General features: G+C 51.1%; 1 protein-coding gene across 1 annotated transcript in view; it reads right to left on the bottom strand.

Moving 5' to 3' along the window:
• Positions 1-15,011, bottom strand: part of LOC119107368 (nidogen) — a gene marked incomplete at its 3' end in the record, with an annotated part of 21,142 nt that extends 6,131 nt beyond the window's left edge. Inside the window, 2 exon segments of the mRNA XM_037230803.1 lie at positions 10,883-11,019; positions 14,682-15,011. Coding sequence (XP_037086698.1) covers positions 10,883-11,019; positions 14,682-14,882 — 338 coding nt within the window.
• Positions 15,012-25,000: the final 9,989 nt, after the last annotated feature.

Raw genomic sequence — 25,000 nt, 5'->3', positions numbered from 1 at the left:
AAATTATATCCGAAAAAGTCAGTCATCGCGAGACAGCTCCCCTATCCTTTGCCATTCAATGGACTTCAAGCCGTAACATGGAATGCTTTACTACGCTGCAGGCAAAGGGTAGCGCTTGACCTGGGCTGCCGGCCTTGATGGTGTGTAGCGGGCCAGTAATGGCGCCCTGTCACGCGGTGCTGGCCCCTGGGCCATGATGGTCTTCCGCCGATCACATGACGGGTGGGAGGCCAGGCCACGCGTCAGCAGTACCCATGGTCGCTAATGTCATCGCCACCCCTGACACCGCTGGATTTCTGTAGTCTGACGTCACAACTCCATGTGACGTGACTGCTGCGCCTTACGTCACTGCTGCGTCCGATGTATGGCTGTTCGGTCTCCAGTGTTACTGCACTTAATGATGGGGCTGCTCTGTCTTACACTGCTACCCCACAGGCATGGAATCGTCCCTTCCGACGTCACAGTCTCATCAGACGTCACCACCCCTTCTGACGTCACCAGCGGTCGATCGTCGTCCCGTGTGGCCGGCAGCGCCCGCCGTGGGTAACGCCGCCTGCGTGGCCGCTCCGCTCTCGTGCCAGCGCGAGATGGCGCCGGGCGCAGGGCTCTTCAGCAGGATCGCCGAGCCGGCCGAGCCGCCGGCCGCCGACGCGGCGCGGCTCAGCGTCGCGTGTGACGCGGCCGAGCGCCGCCTGCAGGCCGTCGCCGACCTGCTGCTGCTCACCAGCGACGTCAGGCCCGTCGACGCCGACGGCGACGGAGCGGCGCCGGGCGCGGCGGCGCTGTCGCAGTGCCGGGAGGCGGCGGCGGCGCGCGCGCGCGGCCTCTACATCGTGACGCGCGAGGTGGCAGCGCTGCTGCAGGCGGGCCCGGCCGGCGGCGCGCCGCTGGCGGCCGCGCTCCGCCAGATGGCAGAGCTGGGCGTGACACTAACCGAGAGCTGCGCGCGGGCTGGCTACCTGACGGCCGTGGCGCAGGCCGACTGCGAGCCGGCCCGGCCCGGACCCGTCGACCGCTACCAGCTGTGCCGGCCGGCCGCCGAGGTCGAGCTCAGGTCAGTACAGCGACCGGCGGCGAGGTCGAGCTCAGATCAGTACAGAGGCTGGCCGCCGAGGTCGAGCTCAGGTCAGTACAGCGACCCGCCGCCGAGGTCGAGCTCAGGTCAGTAAAGGGGCCGACCACCGAGGTCAAGCTCAGGTCAGTACAGCGACCGGCAGCGAGGTCGAGCTCAGGTCAGCACAGCGCCCGGCCGCCAAGGAGTAGGTCGTCGTGTTCTTTGATATAAGTAAGATAATTCTTAGACGGCTGGTTTTTCGGCATTGCGTTCTCATGCTTAAAATGACCCGTATTTAACGCGAAAGTCATGCAAACGAGACATTTACGTGATAAATGTCGATGACTTCACATATTCGCTTAACCAGCACTACTGGTATTTTTGATGGCCGATTATTTATAGCGTACGAACTCCCAGTACCTAGCCGTACCATTACAAGAATCATGTTGGCCACAGCTCAGACAGTGTGCCACAGTGAACGCAAAGATCTTGTAGACGCTGCCCGAACCTTGTGCAAGTAGCTGGTGCTTTCCACCGCACTGTCCCAAGATTTTTTCTAACACACCGACGTGACCACAGGTGCACGATCCTGAAGCTGTACCCGTACACTTCAATGGAGACACCCCTGCTGGACGAGCTGGCCGACTCCACAGCGGAGCACACCACCCAGCTGCTGGACGTCTTCCTGTCGGCCAGCGAGCGTCTGAGCTGCGCCGCCACGCGCCACCTGTTCCAAGAGGCCGGCCGGGCCGTGCGCGCCGCGCTCGCCGCCTTCAGCGCCAGCGCCGCGCTCGCCTGCGCCGCGCCCAGCCACAGCCACTACAAGGCTTGTCAGGTGCTGGCCGAGAGCCTGGTGGCCGCCAGCAACGCGCTGGTGGTGCTGGCCACACAGGACGTGGCGCTCACTGGACGACCGGCGCGGCTGAGCGAGGCGGCGCGGGACGGTCTGCACGACCTCTTCAGCGCCTGCATGGGCGTCGTGTCGCCGTGCGTGCTGGTGTGCTCCCTGGTGCGGCAGGCGGCGGCGGCGCCGGCGCGCCGGCCCACCGCCGCTCGCGCGCGCGTCCAGCAGTGCCAGGCGGCCATCATGCGCGCCTCGGTTCAGCTATCCCAGGCGCTGGGCGTGCCCGGCTACGAGATGTGATCGAGCGCCGGCCGCCGGAGGAGGGCGGGTGTGGCGTGGGGAGGACGGCAATTGTGGCGTGATGAGGACGGAAGGCGTGGCGTGAGGAGGACGGGAGGCGTGCCGTGAGGAGGACGGCAGTTGTGGCGTAATGAGGACGGAAAGTGTGGCGTGGGGAGGACGGAAGGTGTGACCAGTCACTGGCCGCCAAAGGGCTTCAGAATTTCACCGCCGGACTGCCACCTTGGGGGCGGCGAGCGTCGCATGACGCCACGAGGCGGACAAGACAGGTCCAGGCATGGGCCGCCCCAGCCGGTCGACAGAAGTGACCGGCCCAGCCATGGGCCGCCCCAGCCGGTCGACAGAAGTGACCGGCCCAGCCATGGGCCGCCCCAGCCGGTCGACAGAAGAGACCGGCCCAGGCATGGGCGGCCCCAGCTGGTCGGCACGCATCACATGGAGGTTGTACGCTTCACGACTAATCGCATACCAATTGTCTGATCTACTCAGTGACGGTTACTTTTGCTCATGGTCGTCCGTGTTTTTGCACCGGGCATCATCAACGAGCTCACGAACGTGGTGTCTTTGGTTTCCTCCATACCCAGTGCATGGCATGACCATATATCGCGTATAACATGTAGTTTTCTTCGCGATGCACAAAGTGAAGTGCGGAACATGACCGGAAGACCGCGTATGCCCGAGACTGAGACATTGCGGAGCTGTCCAGGTACGGATGGCTCTTCGGTTATGATCCGTGTTCTGGTGCGGACGAGCTAGTCAAGGCTAGGCAGACTAGTATAGTGATTATTTATGACTGCTCAAATGCATAGTGAACCATGAAAATACAAGTGCACAGGTCTCTCTCCACATGTTGAAGGGAGTGTAAAGAATAGCCGGCTACGAACCGCCTTCTGCGCAGGAGGAGCTCAAAAACCAAGCCACGTGCCAGTTTTGTTGTAGCAAAGAGTCACTAGGTCAGATGTCAACCCTCAGGCCTCCGCCGTGGTCGGCCGGGGCCGGGTCGGCTGCATGTCTGCCACGCTGGCCGCCGGCATAGCACGACCTTTGTCCCCTGATGACCTTCCAGCTCTGTGTCAAAACCACTGCTGACGTGGAAGAAACCAAAAGGGTGGGTTCGTCTCCGTTTTGACGAACACATCGGCAACGCCAGACACTGCCAAAGAACCAAACCACGGAGAGTTTGACACCTCCACTGACGTCACCTGGTGATTGAAACCTAACCAACCCATATCGACGTTACTATCAAGTGGTATTTCAGCGGCATCTGAAAGTAGATTATTTCTGAGCCCATTTATGTTAGACAGCAGCGTTCGGTTATCAGCACCCAAACGCCGTCTTGGACCCCTCAACCAGTCTGATCCTCAGATCGACGGCGCACTTCGTTCCAAAAAGACTTTCGCGAGATGCCTCGTGAGCCGCATGACGAGCGGTGGCTTTCCGTTTCTTTCAAAGTTTTAGTGATCATAAAAATAATTTTTGATTTTGGCATCTGCAGCGATGATCAACGCGCCAAAGATAGCAATATCCCCTTCTTTTTGTTAACGGTTAGGAGGCAACTTCTTACATGTTATGCATGTACAATGTATATATCACGCACCAGATGCATCAACTGATTTTCAGTTTATTCAACTTAACTAATTGATCAGAACTGAGATTAATTGATCACTGATTGATCAATCAACTGGTTGATTCACAGGTAGTTAGTCAACTGATAACTATCAACGGATTGTCGCTGACATTCCTACTTCTTGTTCAGAGCTTACAAGCGAGAAGGGATAGGGAGGAGACGGAAGGCCCACACGTTTATAAGGAAGTACAAAAAAGACGAAAGATAAAGACTCCGAAAGCCTAAACAACCAAACCAAAGTGCTAAGGCATCAGTTATAGGCGAAAATGTCGCCTTATTAACGAATGTCACTAACACAATGATTACCAATTAGTGATACACAGCCGGCACGACGTTAGAGAATTATATCTTTAAATGCTTCTAAAAGACATCAATGCCCGATAATGATCCAACTCAAATTCTCCTCACATTGCTCACCTTCTCACCTCCCTCACCATCATCCTCACACCCACCCCCACTCTCACTCTCCGCTAGTCCTGCCTACATCTTAATTGGCAAGAGCTCGTGCTAAAGAGTACAGGGCGTATTTGGCCGTCCCGGTGGTTCAGCTGGTCTGGGCGCCTGTCTCCTAGTCCAGTCACCCGTGGCGGGATGGCTTTAGGTCGCTTTACACGCTCGCTATTTGCCCTTGACAGGTATGACCTGCGGTCGGCGGCAGCGGCCGCCCTTAAGTTGAGGCGACGCCACAGGGTGGAGCGGAGCGTGTCAAGCGTTACCGCACGTTATACGTTAGTCATCAAGTCCTGCCGTTGACGTGGAATTACGCGTTCAAATGGTAGGAATCAGGGCTCACACAACAAGCACTGCTTAGCATGAGCTCTGATACCAGAAATCAATCCATTCAAAAGGTTCGGATTCAATCTTCAAAAAATGTCAAAAAACCTATTGCAGTCTCCAGGCAACGAAACTCGTCCAATAGAACCACCTTCCTGTCAAACATATTTTCAGATCCAATTGCACTGTTTCCAGAACGAGAAAAAGCTGGGCTCGAAGCAGTTTTCTACCCAAACCTTAAGCCGCAACTAAACAACCGTAAAAATGCGGTTTACGCAACGACATCCATCCCCTGCGTCACAGCGGCACCGTACATCGAGTTTTACTGTCGCGTCAACCGCATTGGACACTTACAGCTCTCGACACCACAATGCTGAGAGGACGCACAACCATGCACAGAGCTGTTAGGCAAATGCATGGAAGCTGGACATTTGCTCTTTCGCCTGGCAGACGGGATCACCGAGAGTTCCCGAGACACGCCAGCGCAGCAGCAGCGGCGTGCAGCGCCGGCAGCACGGCTGCAAGGACCGCACCTCGCCAGCGCAGTAGCAGCAGCGTGCAGCACCGACAGCACGGCCGCAAGGACCGCACCTCGCCAGCGCAGCAGCAGCGGCGTGCAGCACCGGCAGCACGGCCGAAAGGACCGCACCTCGCCAGCGCAGCAGCAGCAACGTGCAGCACCGACAGCACGGCCGCAAGGACCACACCTCGCCGGCGCAGCGGCAGCGGCGTTCAGCGCCGGCAGCACAGCTGCAGGGACCGCACCTCGCCAGCGCAGCAGCAGCGGCGTGCAGCACCGGCAGCACGGCCGCGAGGACCGCACCTCGCCAGCGCAGCAGCAGCGGCGCGCAGCACCGGCAGCACGGCCGCAAGGACCGCACCTCGCGCATGTCGAGCGGGTGTTCGGTGACGCAACAGCAGCCTCGCGTCGTGACTCGCCCGCACCTAGACTCGCATGGCTGCACGAGGCACAGCGTACCGGCAGTGTCCCTGGGCGTGCTGTCCATACCGTTGCCCCACTTTTGGTGCCAGTCTGGTGATTCCGGTCGGTCAGCTTCCGGTCTGACACGTGAGCCGGGGAGGGGAGGGGAGGGGAATAATTTGCGCCGCCCTGAGTTGCATTTCCTCCGGTGAAACGGTGAAATTACATGTTATGTCAGGAGTCTTTGTGAAATATTTACGAGCCAAAAAATTCATTGCACCTTGCACCATTCAAAGCTGTATTCAAAAGTACGCGAGAGAGCGAGACGCACGTCATCGTGAACACTTTTGTGGAACGCCATCGATTGCAGAGGCCTCAGAGGCCGGGATGAATCCCAGGCCCCCGCTTGAGCGCTGAAGCTTCTAACCCTACAGCTCTTGGCCACTTCTACCATTAGCTAAACATTGTTTCGTGGGAAAAGAGGCACAAGTTGGATGCGGTGCAGATGAAAGTAGATACTACTGTAGTTGTGTTGCAAGCTGTGAAGTAAAAATGCCAGGATACAACAGACCGCTACGATAATTCGAGAACAAAAGTGCCATTTTCATGAATATAATCATTGTTACGTTGTGGATGACCACCGCATGCCACAACAAAATGAACATGGTGAGATGCATGCATCCGGAAACAATATGGGGATGTGACCACAACGAACTTACTCGAGAGATTGAATGGCGAATGGCAAGGGACACTCAAGCTTTGCTACCGAATGTTTCTACACAACGCTTATAATAGCGAGTGTTGGGGGGGGGGGGAGGAGATCTGGACATCCTCTAGATACCCTCTAAGTATCTGGACAATTTCATCCCTGGGTGCCCGTTTCGTGACAATGTGTGGCACAAGTATCTGACATGCTACACTCGTGCCGTATGTCATAGCATACTGTAATACGAAAAGCTCAAGTGCATAGGGCTGCTGGAGATGTCTGGCCAGTTTACCTCATGGGTGATCACTATCACGTAATTATGCTGCATGACAGGAAACTGCCGTTCCGGATTCCGCCCGGAAATAATGCCGAGCACAAAACCATGATCAGAATTGGAATAGCCAGTGACCTTAACCTGAATATTGGAATAGCCAGTGACTTCAACCTGAATATTGGAATAGCTAGCGACCTGAACCTGAATATTGGAATAGCCAGTGACCTTAACCTGAATTCGTTACACGCCGTGAAGCTATACCTTACATCATTTGGAAATCATACAGCGGTAGTGCTGCATGAATTTGGAAATGCTTGCACTCTTTGGTTCTATTCATCCATTGCCTAAAGTTTTTATGCACCAGCGGGATATTTCCGACCGAATGCTTCAACGGTGCGCTAAAAACCTGTGTATGTTCTTATTTACCTTTCTAAAGCTAAAAACTACTGGTTAAACCGTGATGCCAACGAGTCGCTCTTTTCGCATTCTGAGTCATCGCCACCTTTGCAAAACACTCGGATTGCGGCCCGGAAAAGTAATCAAAACACGTGGGACGCGTTTCAAACGCGTTTCTACCGCGTCGTCTGCGAGTTACCCGCTGTTCCTGCTGGAGGCAGATTGCCTTGCGACCCCCAATCGTCTGCTTACAATAGCGAGGCGCCTCGTGCTGTGGCAAGTCCAACAGGGCCACGGTCCCAGGTCTACCCCAGCGGCATTCGTATACATCCGTAGCGTCGGTTGAGTGGAATGCTCATCTCACTCGACACCCGCACCGCCCGGTGGGAACCAGATCGGGCCCAGCATAAACAGTTCCGTCACCGGCAGCCGTACTGTGGCCGCTGCCCCCCGGCGTCTGCACGACTGCGGCGCTCGCTGCGGATGTGCTGTCGCGTGCTGTCCGCGGGCGTCATCCTCCAAACCTCGCTCCATGGTGTCGGGTGGGGAGGTCACGGTCGCAGCACTACGGCACCGGCAGCTCGAACTAGTGCCATTGAGTGCGGGGGTTTAGTTTCGTATTCAGTAGGAAAGGAGATGTAGCCCCCCCCCCCCCCCACAACTTAGGCTTCAGTTAACCTCCAACCTTGGGAAGGAAATGGGCCAAGTATGGAGAGAAACCTACTTGTTAGCATATTTTGGGGCAGGTTGGGCCATTTTTTTACTGTTCAGCTACCCAAATCATTTTGTGAAACCATACACCTTTGATTTAGTGCCAATGCCAGCGTGCCAAACACAGTGTCAATGTCAATGCCAGCGTCCTTGTTAAAAACGCATTTTGCTCTTGATCTCGCCGAATGCGGAGGATTTTGCTTATAGCGTGTGTTATGACGGAAGAAATGTTTGTTGAACAGGCGTGATGAACTATTGGTGTGCTACTACTCACAAACAGCCTTGGGTATATGAAACATGTAATCCGAACACCTATCCAGTCACCGCCAACTGTTTCTGAGCACGTGACCGCTTGGTCGCGTGCGTCACAAGAGAACAAAGAACGACAGGCGTGCCATGAGAGACTGAGGGACACCGACCACTTCGGCAAATCGTGGATCCGTGGGAATCCATGGCACCAGCGGGGGCGCAGATATGTGAATGCGCCTAAAAACGTGGGACCAGACCCGTTTCCAACGTCAGTTCCTTCCCAGCATCACCATGGGGCTAGGCTAGACTGGTTGAAGGGTAGTGGATCACGTTATCTTGAACTCCTTGCGAGAAGAACGCGTGATCGTATTCTGAAGAGTGTTCTAAAGATGTCATGGCAGGGGGTCTCGCTGAACTGTGGGAGATTGTTGAACTCAGTTTCCGAAGTGAAAATTGGTCTTAGTATCAAATTCTACTGATTTGCCAGCGGAATGTGAAGTTAATTTTATGCTCGCGGACTGTAAAGATGATAAGTTGGGCCTGGATATGCTATGGAACAGATGGTGACAGCAAACAGGTTTAGCCTGCCCCCATCTCAAACCAGTCCGTAAACACAATGCTCATTAGCTTCAAACATGAAGGAAACGCGCTGAACACAACACAAGTAAAACTTTTCACATTTGTTCTGCGAATTTTTGCGTGCAGCGTAGATTCAAAGATTAACCCTTCGAAACAGCTGTCGAACGACGCATGAACTCGTGTGGATGCTTTGGTCTCAGCTGAGTGATCATTTCATGATCTCCCGATGTCGCAATGACTCTAGCCAAGACTATGAGGCAAACATGCAACGTGCGAGATTGCAACTGCGGTCCCAGGATCCCACGGACCGCCGATTACGCCACATAAACCCATAGGAGCAATTGGGGTAGGCTGGGTTGTCAGAATTTCAAACCTGATTTTTATCAACGTGGATTATGATGTCTACTAGGGACTGAGCGACTTCGATATTTGACATGTTTTCGAAATCACGGACTATTTCCAGTAAAGTTGACAATAGCGGTTTTTACGATGGGTGATGTGCGCTGAAAAGTTCTAAATGTGTCCATGCTCTTCGACTGCAACACTAAACCTTTCATGCAATCTCGTTTCATGCAATCATTGTTGACAAGGGAGGGCTTCACATGTGGAGATATTAAAGCACGCATCAGGTATGATGAAACAAGCTCACAACTATTTTCATACTTTTTATCAGAAAAAACTTGCTATAGATAACACAGTTGCTCTGTTTAGCAAATATGCTCCTCGATGCGTCATCATTTGATTACGTCATCGCACCTTTGCATAACATTCGTTGAGAGCCAATAGACGGCCGTTATGTCTAGAAATCATACTCACGAATGCCAGATATGAATGATTCGTTCATTATTTTTATTGTCTTTAATCTCCGTGTGGCTTATTACATCGTACAATTTGAATAGCGTCATTATGACGTCATGAGTGCGAAGGTGGCATTCAAATACACTTCCAAATCACTCTCCTACATCTTTGCGGCCTTTAAGCTCAGCCACCAGGGGCTTTGGGTCTTGGGTCAAAGGCTTGGCCGTGAGCTGCATCAAAAGGTCTTCAGCATGGCTATTTCAGTTCAAAACCCCATACAAACGTGGAACACTCCCTTTAAGCCATATGTTTACAACTGAAAATGAGTTCATGGTATAAAACCCTTCATAGACATTCCGCTGCAGTCCATGTCTTAAGTCCACTCAAATTTTAGGAGCATACCAGGCCTGGCATTCAGCCGCCTGGACCGACCCAGACCGTTAAATACTGACTTTGCTGCCATTGTTTACATCGGTGCCGTGTGGAGCAAGACGGGCGATAATTTAACCCAAGACATGATAATTTCACCCAAGAGTCGTTCATCGGGGGCCAAGTTTAGGTTTGCATGCTCTGTATGCACTGCATGCCTATCAACAGGAGTATGGCAGGGATATATCAGTTTATTTTGTCGCATTTGCATCGGACATGTCACAGAAGATTTTTTTAAAAATAGATAAGTTTTGGTAGGAAGAGATCTGGCATGGATAGAGCCTATGCAGGCATAATCTTGCTTAGCACCAGCAAATCGCAATGATATCAAAATATATATCGTCACTTGCATGTTTTATGTCTCTGGAAATTATTTCTAGCCGCAAACCAATTGGGAAAATAATGTCGTTAGAAAATAGACGCTGGGTTAAAAACAAAGAGTTTTTTCACAAGTCACAAGTTCACAAGTTTCACACCGTAATTCATCCTGAAAACGGCCAAGCTTTGCTTATTTTGTATGCTTGTGGTGGAGCAAGTTTTAACCTTGACACTGTTTTGTGCCATTTTATCGCACAAAGCAACATCATGCATGCCGGGCTGTTGCTCAACGCAAGAACACATGAGGCATTGCCATTTGCATCCTATGGCGTGGCATATCATTATCGGAACTCATTTGTTCTGGCACATCACCGCACATATTCAACAGCTTAGTCTGTCTTTTTTTTGAAGACCCACCCTGCTGATAAGTTATCCCACTTTAACCTCATTGGGGACTGCTGGATGTACGCTGATCAGCATATACACGCGAGCATTGTAAATCAGGTGGCATGCCATTTCACGTCAGGTGGCATGCCATTACACGTCAGGTGACATGCCACTACACGTCAGGTGACATGTCATTTCACGTCCAGTGGCATGTCATTTCGCGTCGGGTGACATGCCATTACACGTCAGGTGGCACGCCATTACACATCAGCTGACATGCCATTACACGTCAGGTGACATGTCATGTCATGCCCAGTGGCATGCCCTTACACGTCAGGTGGCATGCCATTGCACGTCAGGTGGCATGCCATTGCACGTCAGGTGACATGTCATTTCACGTCAGGTGGCACGTCATTTCATGTCAGATGACATGTCATTTCACGTCCGGTGGCATGTCATTTCACGTCAGGTGATGGCAGGTGATACGCAGGAACACACACAGCCTTCCGCATACCTGTAGAACACGTTCCCAGCGCCGGTGATGTCCACATCGGAGTACAGCGGCGCGATCAAAGGGTAGTCCAGAGGAAATGGCACGTTGTAGAAGTTCGGAAGCTCCGTCAAGAACGACACCATTCCGTTGGTGTTCACCTGCAAAGATCCACATGATCATGAAGATCCACATGAAATTCCACATGATCCATGCATTATTCGCAGTCATGTGCATTCGATGAAAGCATATCAAATACAATTGCGGGATATGGTTGTTTGGAACTTTGAATTCCGCAACGCTAATGTAACCACCGAAAACAGCCCAACAACAACACTCACTTCAGTTAACAGCGGAGCCGCAGACCAAGTGAGCCCCAATGTAACCCTGAAGATTTTCAACATGGCGGTCCGATTTGGCACAGATACCATACAGCCGTCATGCTTTAGCATTCTACACACTGCCGCCGTCCGGAGACACATGCAGCATTGAACAAGTGGCAAGGCTGTTTAAAAATTGCGTAACAGTGTCTTCAGATATTCTTTGATGCCTCTTTGGGCAGGCGTCATTTCCTGCAACATCGCAAGATTACAAAAATCAGGCCTCTCTATTGGACTACAATGAAAATCGTAAATCCACATTCCAATGACGTCAGCTGTACACGACTGCTGGTATAGTGCTGCAGACGACTTTCGGGTAAGGTAGGATACTTGGTTCCCATGAAAAATAGCCAGCCATAATCGACTTTGTTTCTGGAAGCTGCCTTCTGCTCTAATTACTGAGAAACATCCACAAAAATGTTCCATCCGTCTCATTCATTTCACCCACAAAAACAAAAACCATGGTGATCAATGATAAAAAACCTTTTCTGTGGTCTCCAAATGCCTTTGGCTTTAGACGCTTGCTTCACTGGTTTGTCGTCGTAACGATAACGTTTATCTGCAGTTGCCTCGTGACGCGCTAAATGAGAGGATTCGGTGATATGATGATATACCAGTCACTCAGGTGGCTTCTGTGGTTGCGAAACGAGCGCCAGGAAAAACACAACGTGTATCGCCAAATGTGAGCTAAAACTAGCGCATGATACTACAGTTTACTCCGGTCATTTGTGGATTTCGAAGAAAACTGCCTTGTATTAGAGGCTAATTCTAGGCCAAAGAGGACCAAATCGTCTAAAATGGAGATGCACACCAGATTGAGAGCGTTCTTTCTCAAGCTCAATAATGACGCGGACCTGACATTTGCAATGCTTACGATAAACGCTGTCTATTTCCGTATTTAAGATACCGACGCGGAGACGAGTAAGCAACAAACCTCTTATGAAATCTTGAGGGAGTTTCATATTAATTGCTTTTTTTTAAACTCCGACACATAGCGTTGTGAAGTTCTATCATGACAACCCTTGAAACAGGTGCTACATCTTATGGCTACTTTCTATTGTCGATTTTACTAGCCTTGCCACCCACCAATTGAATTGAAAAACAAAGACATCATATGTTTTTGTGTGAACGCCATAAAGAAAATCAGGTTAAGCATGATTGCATAAAGAGGAAGCTTGCGTAGTTTGTATGTTTTTGATCACTTGAAAACAATGGTTTCCCTGGTGCATTTAAATAAAATGCTATGAACCTCGCCCTGATTGAGCCTTTTTCATAACGCGATTGATAGAAGAGTTGATGTGACCACTCTCCTCCCTCCCCTCCCTTTCTGCTGTTTACAAACTAAGACCAGTAAGAGCTCGCGGAAATGCCAGTGAATTGGTCCCAACCAGATGCCGTGCTTGACAATAACTGTTATGTTTCTGGGCAAGTAATTGAACCCATTATGTCACATCGACGGTGAGATGGATAACTGCATCAAATGCAAATTCATACAGGTGACAAGGGCTATCAAAAAATGTGTAGTGATTGTTCTTTTCATCCATTTGTGTTTGACAGCTTGTGCGACGCATGGTGGGATAACTTTTTGGACGTCCGTCTCCACAGGGATTTTGCACTGCGCATGTACATAATATGCTTGCACATGGGGGACTCTTCGTGAACACCGAGGGGCTGTTTCACCATTTTAGTCAGCAGTTGGTAAAAAAGCAGCGTTGACCTGCGTCACGGTGCTGAGCAGTATTGTTATGATGCGGAGCGACCGGTGCATCAACGCGGCAGGGTGGAACTTTCTGGCTGAGAAGAAAATGGCGCTCTTGGTTTTTCTTGAAATGCGTTTGCATATAGCTTTAATGTTGGATAGAAAATTTATATAAAAGGAGTGACATTTTTCGGACGAGGCGATAGCTGTAGGAATATTGATGCCTCTTTAAGATTTTTCACCGCGTGTGTTTTTGGTGCTCATTGCGGAAGTTGAATAAAATACATTGAAGTCGTAAAAACAATGGCATATTCAGTATTTTGTGGCATTTCTATCGTTTCCGATATCCTACACACTGAGGTAAGACAATCAACAGGCGTAAACTCAGGTTTTGTGATGCAGCGTCAACGGTACAAAACAGGCAATAATTTTGAAATGAAGCCCTCCAAATAGTGCCTGAGAGAAAAAAAAAATGCTTAACTGCTCACCAAGTTTTTGTCATCTTCTTTGCTTTGCACTGAACACAGTCGGTATGGACGCCAAATCTAGCTATTTCTTCGCGCTGATATAAAGCTTTTAAATTATAATTCATTTCCTTTGCTTTCCTCATATTTGGAACATAGCTGAGGCTGGACAGCGAACCGAAAAAGTGCTTATTCTTGCCTTACAGGGATGGCAGTGCCAATTTAGAAACAAAATAAACAGCTGTGCAAAATTAAAACCAGACAAATTAATAGTGAAATGGAAAAGCTGCGCACAACTTTGCTTCACTGAAAAATTACGGACACAGATTTCGTGGGACTACTTCCGCTTTATAGATCGAGTCCAAACATATCAAGCTTTTAGCTGTAGCCATCATATTTCTGGAAAAAACTGCCAGCTCTTTTAGATACGGCACAAAAGACGACATTTGACGATTACAGGGGTCTGTATGGGCATATTCAGTGTGTCTTTGGCCGATGCAAGGGTTTGATTATCTAAAAAGTGCGGAGGCTACTTTTCAAGCAAAGAGACTTGATTATATTCATACCGTGACAACAGGTGCGGGGAATTTTGCGGTATTCCTCCATTGCTTATACGGTTAGTGGTTCGCCTTCGAATTTTAACTGCATACGAAAAGAAACTTTTTCCAATGAGAGAGGGGGCTCCCGTGAGCCCGCCCGGCCGTCGCTAGTTCACCAGATGGGACGCTATGTTAAAGCTGGTCTTGTTGTATTATACAGATATTTAAGATGTACAAAATGTAGTTGCAATACACTGGTGATGGTTCCTGTATTCTAAACTCAATCACAAAAACGGAAATTTTGAGAGCAAAACGACCCATGATTACGTAACTAGTTCATGGTGTCACGCCATGCATACCCTGGCGACGCGGTCATTTTTTTGTCGATACAAAACCGTTATTTGTTTCCTGCGTAAATGAGGCATATTAAACGCGTCTCTTTGTAGACAAAGCAGAGCACCTGCACGTTGATGAATTATGCTTCAGCCCCAGTCCTGAATGCTGATTTTAATGAGATTACGTCTTCACTGTAACTAGTCACTGCCATACTGCCATAAAATCTTAAAACGACGCGTGCCAAAGTTTGCTGCAATAAAACCCAGGAAGTCTAGCATTTTGGTACTTGATGCATGTATATTCGTATACCATTCTGAAAACGCTGACTACCGCTTTGTCGCTTTACTGATGTAGTACCAGTTGGGTTGCCAATACACAAGTGGCTCATTTTGTCACTTTACTCACGTAGACTCCTTGATATTGTTGATTGTAGTACAGAAGAGGCGTCGAGAGCTTGATTTCCGGGCTGGAGACTTCGTCCATGTTCGGCAGCGCTTGGTCACCATAGTCGGTACCAAACGGAAGGAAGTCATCTTTGGGAATGGCCAGCACGTCCCCAGTCATCACCAGCACCGCCGCCAACACGAACACTTGCGACGACGCCATGTTTTTCCGCGCGCTTCAGAGAGCGCCGCCGCGGCTGACCGCAGCCGCCGGGTCAGAGGTGTCGCCGCCGGTGCGCTCTCGGCACGCGCTGGGGTCGCGACCCTGCACTGCGGCGCTCGCCGGTCGGTGGCCGCCGTCTGCGAGCGTCCGCCGCCCTCTCCTGTATAAACAGACGGCCGATCCTTTCGGGCGCCGCCTCCGGCGCCGGGTATAAATAACCTCGCGCCGACCCGCCACGCCGGCAAGAGGGGAAATCAGTTCGCACTCGTCTCGTGTGCGCGTTCGGGACCTCCGCGAAGCGTGGGTGGTCCACGGTACGACCCCATCGTCCCCACTTCCTCTTCAACCGGGGCACTGAAAAGCGCGGATTCGAGGCGTATCGCCGCGCTCGCATGTCGCCAGACATCGCGGCGGTGCTGATGCAGCATGGCATTGGGCGACAACGCGTGTCGGGTTCGCATGTCGCACGTCAAACACGTGTCACAGATGGGAGAGGCGCGGGTGATTACGATGAATAATGAGGCCCGAAATAAACTCGCAAACGCTGCGCGATGGCGCCCAGAACGCACCACGCCAGGCCACCCAGCCGCGTCCGGCGCCTCCGGCTGAACGGCGTGGTTCGGCCAGCTGCGGACAGTAAGAGCGGTCTGGCTCATCCCCAATGTATGCAGATGCATTTGTGATTATTTCACGGATTGGACTTGGCCGTATTGGGAGAGTGCCAAAAAGCGCGTATTGTATCCAGGTTAGATTAAAAACTGGCGATCCCGAAAGGATTGGAACCGGCGCCTCATGTCAATTCGACAGTCATGTACTGAAAGTAATATCAAGTTAGTACATCAGTCAAATGCTTAAAATACTGAGCAAAACAATAGTTGCAACAAGTATGACGTATATTCAATTATATGACGAACGGATTTTTAAAACATCACAAGTGCTTTCATCTTGTTTTTAACGAGCTAGAACACAGTGGATTGCTGACAAAGATGCTTGATAAGATTTTTCTTGTGCCGGCCCGGACAAGATCGGATCTGGGATTTCTAATAGAATATATTTCTAAAAGATTTCCGATGATAATAATAATATAAATGACCTGCTTATTGCGCAGGCTGTCCAATGATGCGGATCTGGGGTGGGGCAGGTCTCCGATATTTTAGCTAGGGGCGCAGTGCGTGATGCCCGACAAGGTTTTGCGCTTTTGATCATTATCAAAAATCGAACCGAGGCTTGAAAACTGACCAGCCATCGCGACTTCCCAAAACATGGTGACCGAAATCCGATGAGCTTATATGGGTCAGGCTGTTTCTCGAAACTTGGGGCTCCCCAAACCCCAATATACTTCCGCGCCGATGGGTTGTGCTCAAAAGGATCTTCTACTTTATTCCATGGGGCGGTGGGACGGCATGACACGGCATTTACTTTTCTGTGACTTGTAAGCATATACGATCTGAGTGAAACGTTTGGCGACGTTTTCTGATATTTGTCCGTGTCGCTAGCTCAGTAGGTCGCATCGCCCGCCTCTTAATCCACGCACCAATGGCGGGACGCGGATTTCAGTCACCTTAGTCACTCGCTGTTTACTCCTGATTGGCCGGTGGCCCGCAGCCGGTAACAGCAGTCTCGCCAAAGGTCAGGAGGCATCAGAGGACAAGACGGAAGTGCCAGACATTGCAACACGTTAAACTTTGGCGTCAACAGGTGGCCGTTGACACCAAATTCCACTATCAGATGTTTAAGTCGAGGCCCACTCAACAAGCTCTGCTTAGCGTGAGGTTCCAAAATGGCATGCTAGATGGGAGTACCACATATTAGATGGGCTATGCTTAAAGGGACTTAACGTGCCATTGTCTCAGCATTTTGTTACTCATGATCACTCATAATGTTAAAAGTAGGCTGCTTGTATCACAGGATCTAATCATTGAAACGACAAAAAGGAAATGCAGCAACGGGCAGCCTTGGCCAATTGCACAGGTGAGTCAGTGAGTGGCTATTGGACACGTCGGTGAGCTTCTTATGGCTCACGCAGAACACGCAACGATCATCAAAATAGTGAAACGAATTTAGGGTTGGTTATTTGGTTCTTTGCGTCAGAGCCCTTTCGGCCAGCGACGATCATTCCAGGGCTATGAGATGAAGAGGAGTGGATAACGCTGGGGCGACACCACATTACCCTGGGGACGCACCCACCGATGCCCGCACGAGGACCCCACTGTGAGGCGTATACTCGGCGGTTGGACGGAGTTCACCACCAGGGAGCACTTCGGTCCACTGGTAGCTGGGCATGCAGCCTGCCCCCAACAAGCGAGGCGTCGAAATAATGCTGGATAAAGCGAGAAATGGGACATGTGGATGGATTTGAATTTAGGGGACTGTTGCACCCGTAATGACAGTTATATGATTTTGGAGCCAGTGACTAACGAGAGATCGTGCGTGCTTGTGTATTTCACGATCATGTCATGACGTCAATAAAGGTCAGGGTCAAAGTCGTGTATGACGAAGGCTGTGTCGGGTCAGGGTCATGTCAGCTCTCGTTGGATGCCATTTATTTGTATTTCCGGTGCTCATGGCGTACAAATTATTGGTTTTGAAATGCCTAATGCAAAGTTTTTTCTTTGTTTGTTACGAAAGAATGCAAAATATCCTAGCATTAAAATGCTTTCAGGACTTGATGCGCGAGCATAATAGATGCCTCAAATACAAACCAACGTAAACGGCGCGTACAGCGCCAGCGACACACAAAATTACGTTCGACAATTGTGCGTAAAAATTCATCGGCGCATGTCCAACTGCTACTCTAAGGCTAAGGCACCAAGGCCAACAGGGACAAAGCCTGGGCGATCATGGGAAGAGCGGCAGCTTCCCTCGGCAGACGGATATATAGGGTCCCGGCCAGAGCGCAGGGCACTTTGAGCAAAGGGAAATTACACGGGGCCAGTGAGCGCAAATAAATGCGGCAGTGCGATCCAGAGTACCCGGGCAGCTAGGCGTTAAGTAGTCTAAGTCCAGCTAGGAGTTAACAGAACGGACCACGCTAGGAGTTAAGGGTCCTCCAAGAACGAAATAAAAACAAATAAGCTCTAGACCAATGTGGGAGCCCCTGAGCACCGGGTACCTCGATGCCTTGTATAGGCTCTAGCAACAGCACAAGGCTCCCTAAGCAAGAAAAAAGAAGTCAGTACTAATATCAAAAGACCCTTGAGCAACTAAGTGCACCCCAGTATGTGGGGCTCCGGTAAAAGCGTAAAAAGCGTATAAAGCCCTTCGGGCGAACGGGAAAAACCCCTGGAGGGCCACTGATCGATCAGTAGTGACTAGGTATGGTCGCATATAGGGCCCTAACAGCAGCATATGACCTCCTAGAAAGTGCAAAGAGATCAAGAGCGACGTGGAACGCTCCTTAGCTATCGAATTGACCCGGCAAGTGGAGATGCAGGGCCCTGGGGTCAGCGTAGCACCTCTGGATGGCGTAATGAGCCTCAAAATATTCTCTATCTCTACCCTCTCAAACAGCCAAGAATTAACTCTGTCTGGTCGCGGGCTCTTCACTTGTAGCTGTTCTTAGTCGTCTGAGGGCCTAAAGATGTCCAATTTCGTTGTGTATTGTCTTGCATTGTATTGTATTCAATCTTCAACCCATCCATGCAGTATGACTTCTCAGGATTAGTGTAATCATGTTCAAATAAAATTGTACGCAGATAATGAAATTGGTTTTTCTGTACCTCCAAATCATCCAATGCGGCCGAATAGTGTCTATAGCGATGAACAACTGCAGTGACCTCTGAATCACTTCGAGAGCACGCGTCGCAAACTACAGTGACAGGCCTGGTTCCCGGATTCCAGGCCGACCATGTCAAGGCTCTACCCATCACCGGTTTGGCACGTGGCGCCGCGCGCAGAACACGGCCGCCGGCGCCGGTGGCCGGCCGGCGCACGAGACAGCGCTGAAGCACGGCCAAGGTGGCGGCGCCTCTGATCTGGGCGGGCGCTCGAGCGCACCGGCTCAAGGGGCGGCGCTCAGCGCGCGCCGCTCACCTGCGAGCGCGTCCCGCCCGCCGGGACACGACGGCTATTTGCGGGCCGTCGCCGGCCGCCGGCCGGCTGGCACCGCTTCACTCAGACCGGCGCCGGCCGCATCTGGAGCGCACGTGCCGGGGCGGAGCGCCGATCTGGGCCGCAGCACTCGCCTCCCGGCCCGCCGAACGGCCGGCGCGCCGGCTGAACGGCCGCTCAGTTACCGATGTGGGACAGCTGCGGCGGCAGGGCGCCGCCACCACGCGTCCCCCGAGCCGTCAGAAATAATTGCACCGGATGGAATAATAAAGAATGTCTTGTATCAAATCCAGGCATGCGTGTTGGTTTGAACGCACGTCTAGAGACACGTTGGCTTGATGAGGGAAGTTGTGAGCCGAGGCGGAATGAGGCCGGAAGAGCGGTGATTGCAATTTGGCGAGGCAATTGACAGGTTACGCTCTGCGAGTGCCGCGTGCTGTGACGCACCCCCGCTGTCGTGCCCGCGGAGAGGCAAGACACGTGGAGGCGCGGATTCAACCACTGCATGGCGCGATTGCTGTTCAGATATGTGACACGATGAGAACCGGCAGGGGCGGATACAGCAGAAGTCGAGGATATCTCGAGTTTTTCAGCACAGTGTTTGTACCAGCAAATGGACTTGGCCCCACTGATCGTGTGTGTGCTCAGTAAAGGAGGGCACATGGCTCCTGTGCTACTCCTTGTCCTGCATGCTCCTTAGTGAGTCGAAATTGGTATTAAGAGCGTATCTTTAAGCATGGCCTAGCTTTGCCTGCTGATCAGTACGGTGCATCAAGCAGGAACGTTTTATTTCATCGGCGGCAAAAACATGCGATCGTACAGCATCCATCGTGTCATGCCAGCACCATGGAATACAGTCATCACATGCTGTTGAAGCCAGCGATTTTGAAAGTGTTGCTGTCTAACTAGCCCCTGACAAGCCACCCGTTTTTGCTCGACATGCAGCGCATGGGCAAAAACTCCTACCATCGCCCCTGTTATGATGAATGTGACGTACACCCACAGCTACCGTAACACCCACGGATTTCATCTCAGTGGGCAACGGTATAAGGGCTGAAAGCTTTAGGCGGCACGGTTCCCTTGGACTTTATGGATGAGGTTAGTCTGCAGGACGAGGCCCGTTGGATAATTTATGTTGTGGTTGCATTACACGCTTTTTGTCAAGCCATTGGTGATCACGGAGCACACTTTTTGAGCTTATATCAGTTGTATCCAAACATGGGTCTTGAAATTATTGGCTGAATTTAAAAGAAATATAAAGCCACAGCACATTCCAAGATGCGGACATTGTACTAAGGTTCTGCTACTACTCTGTTTCGCAGAAAATAACTATCTTGTTTTCCCAAAATTTTTCGAACCAGATTTCATCGGACCCTGAAGGGCGCGTGGGATTTTGGGCATGGATGACGAACACAAATCACCATCTGCAATCTGTATTTCTCATTAGACTTCGTAGTTCTCTGCAATCCTGTTCTTGGTCGGTTAAAATGCTTTCATTAGAAAAGCCTTCACATTCGACTGTGCTTCCACCTGGTGAGGCCTATGGGATTCATTTCGGGGATACGCTGCGTGCCGGCCGGTATATAGGTGGCGCTGGTGAATGCTGTCAATTACTTCCTACGGCCACCAATCTGCCATGGGTTGTGGCAACCAGACTCCTGCTTGGTTCTCCGTGAAATCGGAATCACTTTTGGCATCATCCAAAGTTGTGTTGAGCCAATGTAGCTCATGCTGTGAAATTTGATGGTGCGTAACATTGAGGTTTTTTTAGAGTAATTGATCCTGTTTGTCGTCTTTTTTGCCGTAGTTCTACAGTGAGTAGCAAGTTGACACAAATATTAGTATTCAGAAACTGGAAGAACGCAAACGTGACGTGACACTAACATGAGTAGCCAGATTCAATTAACCGAAAATCAGAAGGCGCGATCGTCAGTGTCTTGTTGCCTTCTGTTGCGCGCATGGCCTATCACTCTATCCCCAGCCACATACCACCTCTCTAACCTAGTATGCGGATCGTACAGGCTAACAATGCGATATTAGTCAGTTTTTTTTTTCGTTTCCTCCGGGGAGAACTTGCCCTAAGCGCGAACCAGCTAGGTATTTCTCCGTAAGCCTGGGGTCGCATGCATATACCAACGGCTTACACTCAAATAAATGTCGCTGACAAAAAAAAAAAAAACTGTACCCGGATCATTGCAAATCGATTGTGCCGGACAGCGCAGACTGTACATCACAGCCTAATCTTTATAGCGCCGTTGATAGCGCCTTTATAGCGCTTTATAGCGCCGTTGATAAGGAACACGGAGACGCTCCCAGCAAAGCGCTGCCAAATAGTGAGCTGCCCGGAGCCAGCAAAACAGAGAAGCTGCGTATGAAGTTATTTTGAAAGCATCCCGAATCTTATAACTTTTCATGCGCACGAAGCAGTTGAGTCGCAGAGTATATACTCGACGGAACAGTAAAGTACAGAAAATAAATTGGTTCCCCATGGGCGGCCACAAGCAGACGCAGACAGACGGGCTCGTACGGGCGTGCCAATCACAGGGACACTGACATGGGCCCCGGACCGGCGAATGCAGAGGGAATGTGCCGTGACAACCTGCCTCGTGTAGGGACCTGAACCTGCCTCGCGTGTACGCACCTTCACGAGGTCTCTCTTTCTCACCAGCTCCTCCACTCCTGGCGATCTGGGAGACTGCAGTCTACGAATGGGGCGCCGGCTAAGCCACCGGCAATGGCCACACCGACTCCGCTTTGTGGCAACGGCCACACCAACTTTAATCAAAAATAAATTAATACTTTTGTCGTAGGCAGGCAGCAACCCCGCTCCAACCCTGTTGCACAGCCCCACAGTGACACATAGCACGCAATGTGAGGTATACCGCCAACGAGAATAAGAAGGGAAAGAACCCCTCTAGTGAAGCGACGCCGAAATCGGTAAGCAATTATCAGCCTCGATCGAACTATGATGGGAATTTCACGCAATTTTAAACACACGACCATCCCCTGCACTCTGATCAGCAATCTGACCAGAGTCTGATATGATAAGTAGTCCATATGGTTCGGTATGTGTTGATTGGGCACACGGTTGCCTACGTCACGGAGAGCGCACGCGAGTCCTGACCGGGAGGTGCCAGGCTCGCCAGCGGCTGATCGACCGGTCCAGGAGCGGACCATTGGACGGGGTAGGTGGGGCATATTCTATGACCTCTCGCAGATTGTTCAAGCATGCTGCACGCGCACGGCGAACAGGAAACAGCAAACAGAGCGCGGCGTGGGCCCATCACTCGTGAGACTCAGCAGGCCGGAGCACCTGCGAGCGACGAGGGGACATCGGCTCTGACTGCCGCTGCGGGTGACGAGAAGTCATCTCCGACGGCCGCTGCGAGCGACGAGGGGCCATCTCTGGCGGCCGCCGCGAGCGACGAGGGGACATCGGCTCTGACGGCCGCTGCGAGCGACGAGGGGACATCTCTGGCGGCCGCTGCGAGCGACGAGGGGTCATCTCTGGCGGCCGCTGCGTCACGGGGTTGACGGTGCCATCGCTACCGGCAGCGGCCGCAGTCAGCAGCGGCCGCAGTCGGCAGCGGTCGCAGCCAGCAGCGGTCGCAGCCAGCAGCGGCACGTTGCTGTGGCCTGCTGCTGTCTCTTATGCAGCACGCCTCCAGGTTAAACTCTACTCAAAAGGTTTTCTGGCAGTGCTGTAGTGTGATAGCGACACACCGGTTGCAGTACGGGCGGCACGTGGGCTCTGAGCGTGCGCTCGGGTTCGAGGCTCGGGCTTACCTAAACACTGGACCACGCAGGGCCCTTTTTATACCACCGCCTGGGCGTACCCCGCCTTAAGGACGAAGGGAGACAGACAGGTGACAAAGACACACACAAGGTACACTGAAATGACACGAGAAAAATGGCCGTGCAAAGGCACGCCTGGTGCTAGTCTGGGGTATACAGGCAATCACAGGCAATCATAAGTATAGCAAATGGAAGCGCAAAACACGAACACCACAATACAAGGAATAGACGCGTAAATACAAGCGCGTAAACATACGCACGAAACACATAAACACAAGTACGGACATGACACCGAACACAAGCACATTGTTCATGTGGAGGTAGGTTTGGTTGACTGAGCTGCATGAACGAGGAATGGTTCAACACGCCTTGTGACCATACTCGTCTGCCTAAACGGAACTGTAATCTAAACATGTACTTAACCTAATATGTACACGGGAGCGGACCAGTGATGATGACGGGCCAAGACATCACCCGTTCATTTGGTGGCCTCACACCACAAAACCGGTCTGGGAGGGAGGGACTGATCGAGCCCCGAATATGGACGACACGGTCGAGTCAGTCGGTGTGTTTGGAATGGTGCCTCGCTTTAGCACCGATTCCTGGACGGTAGGGGCGGCTATGCCGTAAGACTCGCTTCCTGTAGAACGTTGGTGGAGTGCCTGGGGTGATTCAGGATGCCGCGAAGGGGCAGACAATGCCTCATGTAGTTCAATGGCTGGCTCGGCGGTCGGGTTGCGTGTAACGGGACGAAAACGGGGTTGTGGGTCTGATGGGGCACTTGGTATGGGGGGAAACGATATACATCAAAGGCGTGTAGAACATGTAGAAGTGGGACGTAAAACAGAACACGATAAGTGTCTCCGTTTTTGACTTATTTTGTCTTGACTGCTCTGACATAGTTGCTGACGTCTCTTTAGGGAAATGGCAGGGCGAAATTCCGTGGCCAGCTTTTCGCTATTTTCCTTAGGATTCGTCCAAATTCTTGGGGAGGGATGATATTTGTATGTAATATACCGACTTCGGCCAGGGCAAGTTTGGTTGCTAGCGTTTCTGGTTCGGCATGTAGGCGGGGGACGCTTCGCGTCACCTGGTGGACGTTTTCTGCCAGGAAGTTTATATGTAATATGAGGGAGAAGATTTCCCTCGTGTTCCTAGAGGCATTTAACAAACCCCGGTAAGCTATCTGCATACTTTTCACGGCGGTGTTTAGGGAAAGCAGTACACGTCGATTTTGATTGATTACCATTCGAGTGGAATTTATAGCTTGAAGGGTTCCATTAAAGGTGTGGGCCATTGCCATCCCCTTTGCATTGATAATTCGCACATTTTCAGATACATGCTTGATTTCTTTTTCTGTTACGGTTCTAAATAAGTAAGGCATTATACTACCTACGCCGTTGATCAACCCGCGCTTCGTGCGTTTTGTTGTTTTAATATCCGGTGGGTTGAGAATGTCCATCAACGTGTGAGAGAGGTCCGATTCTTCGCGCTTCAGCAGGTTCACTGATTGGAATAGGTTGTTAATGGACATTTTTTAGCACAGTATAATTTGGGTAGAAGTGGTTGTCATGGGTGCTTGGTAGATTTTTGATGGTGTCCGCAATCTTTTTGGTGGCTCTTTTGATCGTCCCCATCTGCTGTCGGTAAGAAGTCATATTAGTTGAAAGCGTGATGACCCAGGAGCTGTAGATTGGGTACGTTTTACCTAATGACATGAACAGATGTCCCGGGTCATTGGGACGGTCAGGGGATGCGCTTAGCATGCAAATATGCCATCCTATGATCACAAGACCTGTCCTTATGTGCATGGTTTTTGGTCCTGAAATGGCAAAGCATGGGTATTAACCCCAGGTGGGAAACGTTATCTCGAGCAACGAAATGACCAGACAAGGCACGTCGGGAAACCAATTTGACGGAACATTGCTTTCAGAATGACTCGTATTTTTGAGTGGTTGCCATGGTATATCAACACTCGTTTACCTCGAAGAGTTTACCTCGTTTGGAGAACATTGATAATCAAATTGCACCCCTGGTCGTTGTCCGTTATGTCCGTTCTACACCCACTAGAACCGTCGTTTCATCTTTTTCGTCTCAGTCGCCAGTCGCCGGGCTGAGCGAATTCATACCCTTCGTGAACAGACGTGTCCATTGGCGATGCTCTCTGGGAAAGGAGGTTGTATCGCTTCTGTCTCCATGGGGGTCGTATTAGCCTCCCACTCTCGCCATTATCCGGTGGTGGTGGTGAGCAGGGTTCAGTGGGGCTAATATCT

Source organism: Pollicipes pollicipes, unplaced genomic scaffold, assembly GCF_011947565.3.
Source record: "Pollicipes pollicipes isolate AB1234 unplaced genomic scaffold, Ppol_2.1 Scaffold_2555;HRSCAF=2994_pilon_pilon_pilon, whole genome shotgun sequence".
Lineage (NCBI taxonomy): Eukaryota > Metazoa > Arthropoda > Thecostraca > Pollicipedomorpha > Pollicipedidae > Pollicipes > Pollicipes pollicipes.
The sequence above is the reverse complement of the archived record's forward strand: the minus strand, read 5'-3'. Positions and strand labels throughout refer to the sequence as shown.